Here is a 12012-nt window from a genome sequence, read left to right on the forward strand (position 1 = left end):
TTTCTGAGGACAACAGGACTAGTTTGTCTGAGCTTGAAATCCTGGCTACAGTGAATAACAAATACATCTGAAAAACATTGTCCGAGATAGGATCAAGTGGAAAAATGAAAATGGTACATTTAGCATGTCTATCTGATTTGGCACTGTGAGGTTTTTAATGCACAGTCACTGGCAGCAACACGGAAGCAGAGCTCTTTCTCCCTTGTTTGAGATTAATTTGATAGAAAACAACCCCATTTGATTCAGAAATGCCCAAGGTAAACAACATTACCTGACAGTAATACGAGAGGGGTAATTAAAACTGTCAAAAGTAACCCGTTGGGGGAAAAACCTGGGAATCTAACTTAAGTAAAACAGGTTAGCAAAGAAGTGTCAACCGTGTAGGAACCAAAACAATTCCCATGGTGATATAGCTTGTTTTTATTGTGTTTAATTTGTGGCCGTTCTGTAGCTGACAGGCTGAACCACCTGTTAATGGGGACACCCATGAAAGCAAGGGCTGGGTCTTTGAACATGCAGGCCCGTTCTCGGGTGTCAGTGACCTCCGATGTTTGAAGCTGCTTTCCATAAATCCGGCCGGTGGAAATTCCCATCTCCCACCTCGAACGCTCAAACTGCACGTTTCGGGCGGTCCCCACGTTCCGGGGGTTAAGGGCAGGGTCTGTTACACGCCTGCGTTTGGGGTAAAGGTGCAAGGGCAGAGGTCAGAGGACGGCAGCCCCCGGTACGATCGTTTCCATCCCCTCACGCTCCGGCTCGTTCCTGCGCCCAGGTGCCGAGAGGAGCCCATTTGGGAATTTCTGACATTCCTTCTCCTGCTCCCCTTCACGCTCGCAGATGTGCTAACAAACTGCAGCTGATCAGGCCCCTAACAGCCGCCGTTTGAAGTCGGCGAGGTCATTAAGCCCCGAAAAAGAGAACGAAGGCGGCTAAAAAATAGGCCAGATTTCCACCGTGAACCCAAAACTACTCCAGAAGTCATAAAATATGCCGTAACCGAGAGAAGTACAACTGAAACCATGTGAGCGCGGATCCACCATGTCTAATACTAGTCTGGAATGTGACGAGAGAACAGTAACAGTTTAGTAAGAGACAATGGATGATTGATGGACGATTGATGGAGTTATGGATGATTCATGGTAAAGTTGACTGAGCAGTGGGGCGCATCTGATTTGGCATTCAGTGTCGTCGGGGTGGTGAGGACCCCTCAGCGACATGAAGAGCCAAATTACGTCATGTGTTGTCAACCGATCTGAAGGTGGGTGCACCGCATTAAAAACTTCCTGCCATTGGATCCATTTCATAAAACTGGCTCCCAAGGCCTGTCCAAGCTTGTGCCACACTGAAGCTGAGAAGTGGCCATTTTGTGTTGTTCCTGCATCAACTCTGTGCTCTGTACAAACACTAAATCAACCCTTCTGTCATCACCGTCTACCTTGGCAGGGCATAATATATAAACTCTGATTTAAACCCAAATAAACTGGTTACATATTGCTTAGCATAATTTTTGATTTATGCTTGTGACAACTAGGCCAATTGGTTGTTTAAAATCAACAGAAATAGCATGTTGTTTATTTTTGGCACTATTCGTGTGTGTTACTGGCAATGTTGCAAGAGTGCTTTCAGACAGATGGAACAAAAGATAATTTGCTGTATCTTGTCTTTGAAAACAAATACTGCAACCCTCGCACTAAGGTATTTCAAAATTCGCCTATTCAAAGCAATGTTTTAATATGTGCAAATCATCTGCGATCATTATCTCCACTGAAAAACACACTCAACAGATGTAACAAATTCCTAAATTCCTCCGGTGTTCCAATTCCAAGATACGAGATGAAAAAGAGAAAGGAGAAAGTCATTCTTTTAGTTCTTAATGACAGAAGAAAATGAATGCATGAAAATGAAGATTAATACTAATGAAACTTGGCAGAGAAAGCAAGGGCAGCTATCTAAAAGGGTAATTAGGATAATTAAAGCCTTATTTAGGGCCTTTCCTTTTCTTCCTTTCTTTTTGATTCTTCACATTTGGGGCTCTTTTTTCCCTCAGCGGTAAAAGGGGAATGTCATTGTTATAATCAGCATTGACATAGTGTATTCTGGTGGGTCTTTGCTAATGTGCATGGGAACCTCTAGGGGACTAGTTTCAGAGGATCTGTGGAGGTCAAACATGTCACTTTTTCACTGCCAGACACAGCTGGGTGCCTGGCCAGTTTCTGTTTAAACAGTTTTTTATCTGGGGTGCCCATAATCAGCCCTCAAATACTGGGCAATGGGTGAAGTTAAAACCAGACCTGGGTCAAATACGTAGTTGTTTTGGATTCAAATGCTTTTTTGCACTCGATTGATCTTGCCTGGTGCAACTGAGCCAACCAAGAGAACAAGGCTGGGTATGCACTTTTTTCAGAGTATTTCATAGGTTTCCAATACATGAGACAAGCTCAGTAAAGCGTATAAAAGTATTTGAATCCAAAACAATTACGTATTCGACCCAGGTCTGGGTGTAATGTTGTACCAAAGTAGAGGTGCTTGGAAAGGCTGATCCTAGCAACAAAACAACACTTCAAACTGCGACGTTAAAGAACACAACTCACGTAATCCTGCCCTGAATGCCAACCATGTAGTCATACGTAATTTCAGGTCCTGAAATGTTTCTAATGGACTGTTCAAAACAAGTAGATTTTTGCTTTGTGATAAAAGAAGACTGCGCTGGCTGCTGTGGAGGTTTAATTACTTTAACAAGCAGGGCTGTAAAATCTTTCGAATGTATTTTATAGCTCTAAAATTTGGACCAAGGTGGATTTTATAGTTCTAGATTTTTCACCTATTATCAAAAACAACATGTGCACATCATGCATACAAACACCTCATAAACACATGTATGTATGTTCATGTGTGATGTAATATTAGTACAGTACATGATAATATTTCTGATAGTACAACTACAATTAAAACATATATTTTAGTAGCTTACAGTTGTACCACCTGCTCTAAACATCATGCAATATAATCAAGACAATTGCATAAATGCATAAATCATCAAGTCCGTTTTCATGTATTATGCCAGATTAGTCAATGTAAATCATCTGAATAATCCATTATGGAGCAAAGTGTCTCATACTGTCCCTTCATATCACAAAATATTCTCACTACTGAATGTGGTAGTGTAGTAATGTATCCCACTGATACAGGCACTGAGTCCCAAGTGGATGAGTATTGTATTGGAATCTAGATTTGAGACATATTCCACAAAATATGTTTTGTCTAAATAAAAGTATGGGAGTATAACTATTTGCCACTATTTTCAGATATTGATGCTAAGAGTGCTAGCTGTTATATAGAATGTGCTTGTTTGGGTGCATAGCAGTACGTTGTATTGAAACGTAAAAACTTTGTCGAGCATTTTGTACATTTTGGGTTTAAATTTAAACTTAATTTAAAATTCACTGGTCTTAAGTAAAAATATAAAAACATATATACATAGCGTACAGTAGAAAGCTGTTCAGTACAATACAATAGTCACATACTGTATTGGGGCAGTGGCCCTTGCTGCATAGAGGGATCTATGGAGTCAAAATGGTACTTTTCTCTGATTCTGATCTCCATAATGATACCCTGCAACTGTACAAACCACCATTACTCCACAGGATTTAACGTATCCTACACTGAGAGTGACAGCAGATTGGCGCTATCATGCCTCACATGCTTACCCTCCCTTGACACCGTGTCCTTTTGAAGTTTTACGCGGGGAGGTGCCAGGCAGTTAAAAACCAGTAAAAAGGATTTTGTACGGCGATGACTTTCCTTGTCTATGTGTCTGAGGACATGACAGGCAGCGTTAAGACACCTCTGGTTTGCTGAAGAGCAGTTTGTGAATGCGGTCGGCAGGAGCTCAGGCTATAAAGAAGTGTCAGGCAGGGGTGAAGAGGTCTGGCATGCCCCACAAACCCCTGATCAGGGACAGGGCAGACACTCCTCTGGAAAGATACAAGTTATGACACACTTGTGATGTGCCTCTCAAATGTCTTCTAGACCAGGTTTGGTTTTAGATTTTTTCACATTCCATTGTATAGTCAGCGCTGCCTTATGTTGGTCCCAAACTATGTGTTGGGAGTAGGACCAACTGCTAGATTGTACGGGGGAGTTGAGGTTGGTTGCAAGAATCACATGGTGAAGATTCCTTACTACAAATAAAATAATTTCCCTTGACATTCACCACAGTTTAATTAAACAATACACATATTATGTGCACTATACTGGTTAAACTGAATCCAATTGTTGTTCACGTAAGATGTATTTTGTACACAAGAGAGATGAAGGCTCAGATGAAGGGAACCTCTGTTCTGCACCTGCTCCCAGACCTGGGTCAAATACATAACTGTTTTGGATTCAAATACTTTTGTGTTCTCAAATTGATCTTCCCCGCTGCAATTGAGCCAACCATGAGGGCCACAAGATAGGGGTTTGCCATTTTTGAGAGTATTTAATAGGTTTCAACACACTACACAAGCCTAGAAAAGCATAGGAAAGTATTTTAATCCAAGATTTCTGCACTACATCACCTTTAGCTTTCTGAGGGACGCCCTGCTTCCTGTTGTCTGTGCTACCAGGGTAGCAGTCAGTTAGCAGCCCCACACACTGAGCCACAGACCATCCTCATTCCTCTTGCACACATCCAAAGCTATTGCCTCGCCAGCGCTGGTCTGAGGTCTAGTACAAATGTTTTGATTCAGTATAGCCATATGGCTATTTAACAAGGTAAAGCTGTAGCTCATCAAATAAATACTTTATCCATGTGATTTTTATTAGCCTTCTATAGATTGTCTAATGAATGGATCCCTGCCTCCTGGCAATGGGAAGTGCTCATTGTTTTACTATTGGCTGCATTGTGACTGTAATTCAAACTGAAAGTTTTATTCAAAAGGGGGTCATTCAAATTTATGGAATTTAGGAATGATGATATTCCTCACTGCTGAATTTTTTATGACTTTGGTGGAAATTATGGGATTATTTCATTTGAGTCAGGAATGAAGGACTTCTGGCATCTACCCCACAGAGATAGCACATAATATAGAACGTAGTAAAAAAAGCAGCTTTTATTAACAGCATACTATCACGCAAACTGAAGCACGTTAAATTTGGTTTTTACGCATAAAATCAAATGGGCTGTGGTCTCATTTTGTTTCGGGCAGGAAAAGCTTGCTGCTTTATTAAGTCGATGAAGACTATTTATGCACTTATCTTGTTTATTGCCGCAAATGGAGAAAAGTGTGTTTATCCTTTAAATTCACTGAAGGAAATTGATAGTTAGCTACATGCTCTCAGGTAAAATGTTGTGTGTAATTGATACATAACAATTTAAGCATCAGTTACACATGACAGCACCACTCATTGGACAGGAGAGTGAGCTACAACAACAGGGACAATAATAAGGTGATGCCGGCTTTGCTTGCGCTACAGCAAATGGCGTCCTCTGAAAACAGCGGCATGTTTAGGGCCCTTTTGTAAAATCTGAACAGGAGCAATCTTATGACTTATGATCATGAGTCATACACGTCTCCTTGATATTGCAGCTTCCAGTGAGGTCTCCCGACATACTGTAGGCACATGGATATTTACTACTTTCTTTTTTTCCTCTATCTGCAGGGAGCCTGAGGAAACTACAGGCTGTAAAGAAGATGAATGATAACTGCAGAGGTGAGTATAAGTACTTTGTATGCCAGCCAACATAGTTTCAGTTTTTTTATTATAGTGTCCTTCACTAATGTTCACGGTTATTTTTAAATCTATATAAATGGATGCCACCTTCTCGAAACCCCTGCCGAGGTCGAAAGAGACAGGGATGTATACATATTATATCTGGCTTGTTAAAAACTCTTGGAGAGATAAGAGGGCAATGACAATGGACTACTTTGTGGATTCAAACAGGTATTATAAAACATGCAAAGTCATGTTGGGATTGGATCGCTAACAAACACTTATAGCGCCATTGTGTAATGGGAGCGCACGTATCACTAGTTGTTGACTATATCTTTTTAACATTGTGAAATTGAGGGTTCCCTGTCATTCACTGCGCTGCTAATACAAATGGAAAGTGCAGTGGGGCAGAACTTAAAAAGATACGGGAGAAAGTTAAGGGGGGGTGTTTAGAGAAAGTTGGATAATCTTACGTTGGATGTGCGTTCCCCAAACATGTTCTCATCTAAGCATTTCATAACAAGCACCCAGACCAGTGCGTCTGTGCGTGTCTCTCAGTGGACACCACTCTGGCTCCAGCCTGATATTTCATCTCCGTGTTTATACTCCGGGATCGCCTCGTGTTCCTTCTTTTTTTCAAAAGCTTTACATGTGTTTCACTTTAGAAGAAGTCATCCCGAGTCAGAGCTCTTTAGACATGCAACGTCTACGTGGCTTGTGGTGGTACCGCCAGTTTCGTTTTGCGCTTTTTAAGCTCCTCGCCCGTCGACGCCAAGGTTCGCCGGCTCGTCGGAAAACTGCTCATGCTATTTCCGAGCACACACAAACACATCAGAATATCAGACAGATGCGTTATTTCAATAGAACGTAAGTAGGCTTCGTGTTCATTCGTCCCAGACGACTGCATATAACCTCAGTGTATCTTCTGCGTGGTTATTTTCTTGCTTTTTCCATTTCTTAGTGCGATAAACCCCAAAAGTGACACAGCCGCACTGCTGCCCCCACCCCCCGCGTGCCCGGGCTGGCCAAACCAGCGCCCGACCCTCTGAAGGACCCGCAGTCGACACAGAGACGTGATTGGGAGCAGATGAGGCGCTGGCCACTTGACCCTTCGATCACGGCCTGGCCCGGCCATTAAAGCTCGGTGCGGCTCGGCTCGGAGAGAGGCCGCCCGGCGCTGGCACGGCCGCCGCACCGCGGAGGTCTGATTCGAAGCAGATTTCCCTCCGCCGCGTGCCTGCAGGAAACACCTGTATTTTATTGCCGGTGCCCGGCTTCAGACGTGACGCTGACCCCGCCGATTTCTGAACCCCCCCCCCCCCCCCCCCTTCCCCGACACAGGCCGACTCAGAACAGCCTCGCCCGGAGGAGAGGAGGACGCTCGGCTTCGGGGAAACCAGGGGGCCCGGAGGACTTGAAAGGCACGAGCCGAGAATAACAAGAGCCCGGATAAATGGAGGCGGCGGCCGCCCGGGCCCGTTCCTGTAGCCGCGGGAGTCTCGTTTCCTTCGTGAGTTTGAGTTTTAGCGATAACGTTTTAGCGCCGCGGAGGCCGTTGCGACCCGCCGCATTTGTCGGCTTTGATAAAACAAATCGCCTCCTCCCGGCTCGTCCCCGTGGCTGAGGAGGCAGCAGAGGTCTGCTTCCCATTACGCGGCCCACAGAGGCCTGTCTGTCGGGAGGGCCGGGTCAGGTCAGCCACCATTCAGCCTCCGCGCTAACGCAGTTATTGTTTTTACTGGTGTAGATCTTATCTCCGTCGAACGGGGCCGAGTGACCCGGACAGCTCAACCGGGTCTCCGCGGCGTACTGTTATTCCCTTCGCGAGATGAATGAGGTCACACCGTCTTCACAACAGACACGCCTGAAAAGCCAGCAGAGACGCACCCATTTCTCATCATTTATGCGTCACTCTTTTTGGGCTAAGTCGGGAACGCCGCTGCCTTGAGTTCACGAGTATGTCAGCCTTACAAATCTGAAAGAAAAGACAAGGCAGTGGAACGGGCTCTTTGTGGCGAACACTGATTCTGACAGAGACCTTCAGGTGTCACCGGTTATCATGGCCGATTGACAGCCAGTTCCTGACACCTTGAGCTCACGACCTCCCTGTCTCTCTGCCCTCCCCCTCTCTATCTCTCTAGCTTTCTCTTTTTCTTTCTCACTCTCTCACACGCGCACACAAACACACAGACAAAGATAATAATCTACATGCTTGACTTATACAGTGCCCTTCTGCTGTTGATTCAGAAAGGCAGCAATAGCCTATTTCCCCAAGCCAAAAAGGCCAACAGGAAACTCGAGTTGTTCTCCGTATGAGACAGAACAGAAAAAAAAAGCACGGTTTAAAACGAAACACATAACGTTCCATATTCCCTGTCAGTTTGAAACCGTAAACAATTTTCTAAAACAATTTTTCATAATAAACATAACCTGATCAACGACTAATCTAATTTACTATGTGATAAACAGCCTCTGGTAAAAAAATATTTTATTGAATCTTCGCATCATTACCAGAGGACTACAGAAAGAGCGCTTCAAAAACTGTTTACATTCACAGTTTGCGCATAGCATACGTTATGACGGATAAACCTGGACTGGATTAGCGTATCATCCGACCCGATAAACCCCTCTGTGCCTCACTCATAGAAACACTCGAACGAATGACAAAGCTGAATAAATGAAACTGCGTTTGGTTCGGCGCTGTACCTTTGCAGGCCCTGCGGTGGGTGATAGGCCGGGCCAGGTCCCTGTAGAAGCCCTCCTTGCAGTAGTGGCAGTGGCGGCCGGCCGTGTTGTGGCGACAGTTCATGCACACGCCGCCGCTCTTCCTCCCGGACAGCTTGTACAGCTCCATGTTGAAACGACAGCGCCGGGCGTGCAGGTTGCAGTTACAGGCTGGAGGAGGGACAGGCAGAGGGAGGGGTGAGAATGAGGGGTTTGAAACGAACAAGCGGAAATACAGGCTTAGGAAGCTGTCTGTAAGGGGTGGATGTACGTAAGAAGCACACAGTAGAATCCGCAAGGCAGGTAACAAAGCTGAATGTAAAATACATCTGTGGTTATGATATAATATGACGCACATTTGCTCCTGTGCCTTATCAGAGAAATGTGTTATTGGACCACACAAAGCATATTATTTTCCAGGACTGAATTTCTTCATGCAACTGTGCAGTCTCTGAATTGACTAGATAAGCAGATAAAGTTCTGACAATGTTGAGCCCCAATTATTTGCTCAAGGAAAGGAGAGTTGATGTGAATGTTTTTGCTATTTGAAGTAACAAAAAGCAAAAAGCTCTCAAAAAGTGTGAACTAAGTGAAAGACTACAGTTTATTACTACTTCTTCATCTTTTAAATAGAAATTTTAGAGTATCAGCAGTTTGTCTGCGGAGGACACTGTGAAAAACGCTTACTGTTTCCTGCCAGCAGAATGGCTGACACAAAACGCCAAGCTGGAATTTTTCAAATATACTGTGGCTATATCATCACACACATTACATGCTGAGTAAATATCCATCTAACTGGACGGGATTTGCTGATGCAGAAGCTGTTGCTGGTGCAGTAGCCCCTCCTGTGTGGGCTTTTGTAAAAGTATATCCAAGGCTGCGCTCTTGGCGTGGAGAGGAAGAGTAGATAGGAGGTGAGGTTAGGCGGTTTGCTCATTAAAAGTCCCCTCAAATACACTCAAGCATAATCACTCACATAATCACCTTTTTGCCGTCTAATCCCTGAATGCTGAGATGATAGAGGATGGTTCTTTTTCTACTTATTAGCCCTATAGGGCTTAACGGAACATCTTATTGCTGATCAACGACAGGTAATTGAAAGCTATGGAGTTCTAGAGACTTTTTAAATAACCTGCTCTTCAAAGGGTTAACCGGAATCAAACACGGATAGAGGTCCTGAGAGCTTGATCTGGAGAAGGAGTTTACTATTGGTCATTCAGGAAGATGGCATGCCATCATCACCAACTCGGATGGAGTCAAGAGTCATCTGCCCCCCAGATGTTGCTTTGTCATTTCTTTAATTCATAAAGCCAAGATAGGGATGATTCAATTCAGACCAGACCTCACAAGCTTCCTAAGCCTGAAGCAAGCTTCAAATCAATCACTCTGCTAATTTCTACAAGGCCACTAAACTTTCAAGTCCAACATCACATTTGTGAAGTTCTAAAACACATTAGCACTGATAAGCACTAACCGTCCCCTACTTTTGAGCTACTTCCTATTTTTGGAAGTGGATTGAACTCTTGTACTAAAGGTACAAGAAACAAGCCCTGACAGACGTGCACTCAGACTTGCTCAGCACCAGTTTGGCTCAAGATCTCACTGCAGTAGTGACGCGGATGCGGTCACCTAAATGAACCTACAAACCTAAACCTAAAACTGCATCCTGTACTTTCTCTTTTGGTCTTATTGTTTTTCTAAGAACAACATCTCTCCTTGGCTGAACAACATCATTAGGACATTCATTTTCCATCAAACATGTGCCATTAAACTACAGATTGATAGAACTCAACCTGTTCGTACAAGAAAAATGCGTATGCGTACAGCAAAGCCCACTGCTCACAAACAATGCTCACACAATAAAGGCTGTTGTATAGGCTCATCCAAAACCAATTAGTATAGTCTCATGTAAGTAGTGAAGGCCACTGGTGTAGCAATACCACGACACAGCAGGTGGATTGAGGACTGAATGGAAGCAGCACCAGGCTGCACAAAGCTGAGGATGTGTATCTGAATGTGAGCGCTCTCAAATGAATACAACATGTCAGATTGAAGGCACACGAGGACACATTTAGAGGATTAAATCATATTAACAATGGCATCAGAAAATAATATAGAATATTATGTACACTGTTTTCCCATATCCAGATTCAATGCAAGATATAGTTTAAGAACATAGTATTTGACTGATTTGCATTCTAAGTAGGACATTTTGATAGATGATTGATAGATGTCTGCTGTATGGCACTTTAAGGATTTAAATTCAAATGTATTTTTTAATTTCAAATGCTTTATTGAACAACTTAAAATATACACTCAGTGATCACTTTATTAGGTAGACCTATACAGCAGCTTGTTAATGCAAATATTTAATCAGCCAAACATGTGGCAGCAACTAAATGCATAAAAGCTTGCAGAAGTGGTCAAATGTCATAATGGGGAAGAAATGTGATCTAATACTAATATAGTTCCTTATACTGCAGCTTGCGAGTTGAGCTGACATGTACTTCCATGTAAACCTCAATATGCGGACATGATGGTGCCCTATCAACCAGCAGGAGTGCGTAGTGAACAATGAGATACTGTATTCCTAGCTAACTGAAGCCCTCTCTGAGGAATACTAGCTTGAGTCTAGTGTGGCACGGTCACAGCCTAGATTAAATTCTAGACTCTGGGGCACATCCATACACTGGGACAGTATATGGGTGGGCTACACCCTTGTATTACAACAGCGCCTTAATAGGATGAGCTACCCAGCAGCCCCTTGCTGAGAACTTTTAAGGGTAAAATTGTTAGCATGGCTTAACAACGTCTCCGATAAGATTACAAACATAGAAAAAGGTGTTTATTTGTTCTTATTCCACATTATCGTTCCACATTTGCTCTTTTGTGTAAAACAAATTAAGTTATACTGTAGATCTTCATACCAACATCATACCAACATCATACCAACAGTCAACATGGTGGCGGTAATCATGAAGGGGTAAAATACTTTGTCATGGCACTGTAGGCAAAATCTTAAACTTGCATGAATGTTTTACAATAACTGTGTCTTGTGAATGCAGCCAATAACCATTTTACTATAAATAAAGCTGCACTTCAACATTTCTTGTGCCTAAAATTGGTGAATTAAATGTCATTCAAAGAGAGTGAACACTGCCAACTTTGGGGACTCACACGCAGCCCTCAACATAACAAGTAGGTAATTAACTGAAGGCAAGTTTCATGTAGAGATATGATCATATCCCCCGTCCAAGTGGGATTTCATCAATAACTATTTAGTTTTCTGCGTAAGCCGCTATTCAAGATACAATTTGATCACAAAATCATATTATAAACAAGGCCCATATTGCGCTGTAACAGAGCTCTGTTAGTTACTCAAATGTATTTAGTAATTTATATGACCTTTTGACTCAATGGCAGTTAGGATAGGAGTCAAATCCACCCACAGATTCAGACTATTATATGAAAGACTTGGAACAGGCTACAAAGCTGGAGTCTTCTCCAGCTCTGTTAAAGTTGCCCCCAATAAAATAAACAACAACTGCTCAGTGCTGGGTCAATATTCAGAATGTAGCGATACACACATTTTTT

The 12012-nt window shown here is 43.1% G+C and overlaps 1 protein-coding gene across 2 annotated transcripts in view; it reads right to left on the bottom strand.

Moving 5' to 3' along the window:
- The window catches only part of ntn2 (netrin 2), a 67148-nt gene that overhangs the window by 18106 nt on the left and 37030 nt on the right, over nucleotides 1-12012 (bottom strand). For both annotated transcript variants that reach the window (XM_061221656.1, XM_061221646.1), the window contains exon 3: nucleotides 8401-8589. In XM_061221656.1, the coding sequence (XP_061077640.1) occupies nucleotides 8401-8589 (189 nt within the window). The remainder of the gene's footprint in view (nucleotides 1-8400; nucleotides 8590-12012) is intronic.

Source organism: Conger conger, chromosome 2 (assembly GCF_963514075.1).
Source record: "Conger conger chromosome 2, fConCon1.1, whole genome shotgun sequence".
Taxonomy (NCBI): Eukaryota; Metazoa; Chordata; class Actinopteri; order Anguilliformes; family Congridae; genus Conger; species Conger conger.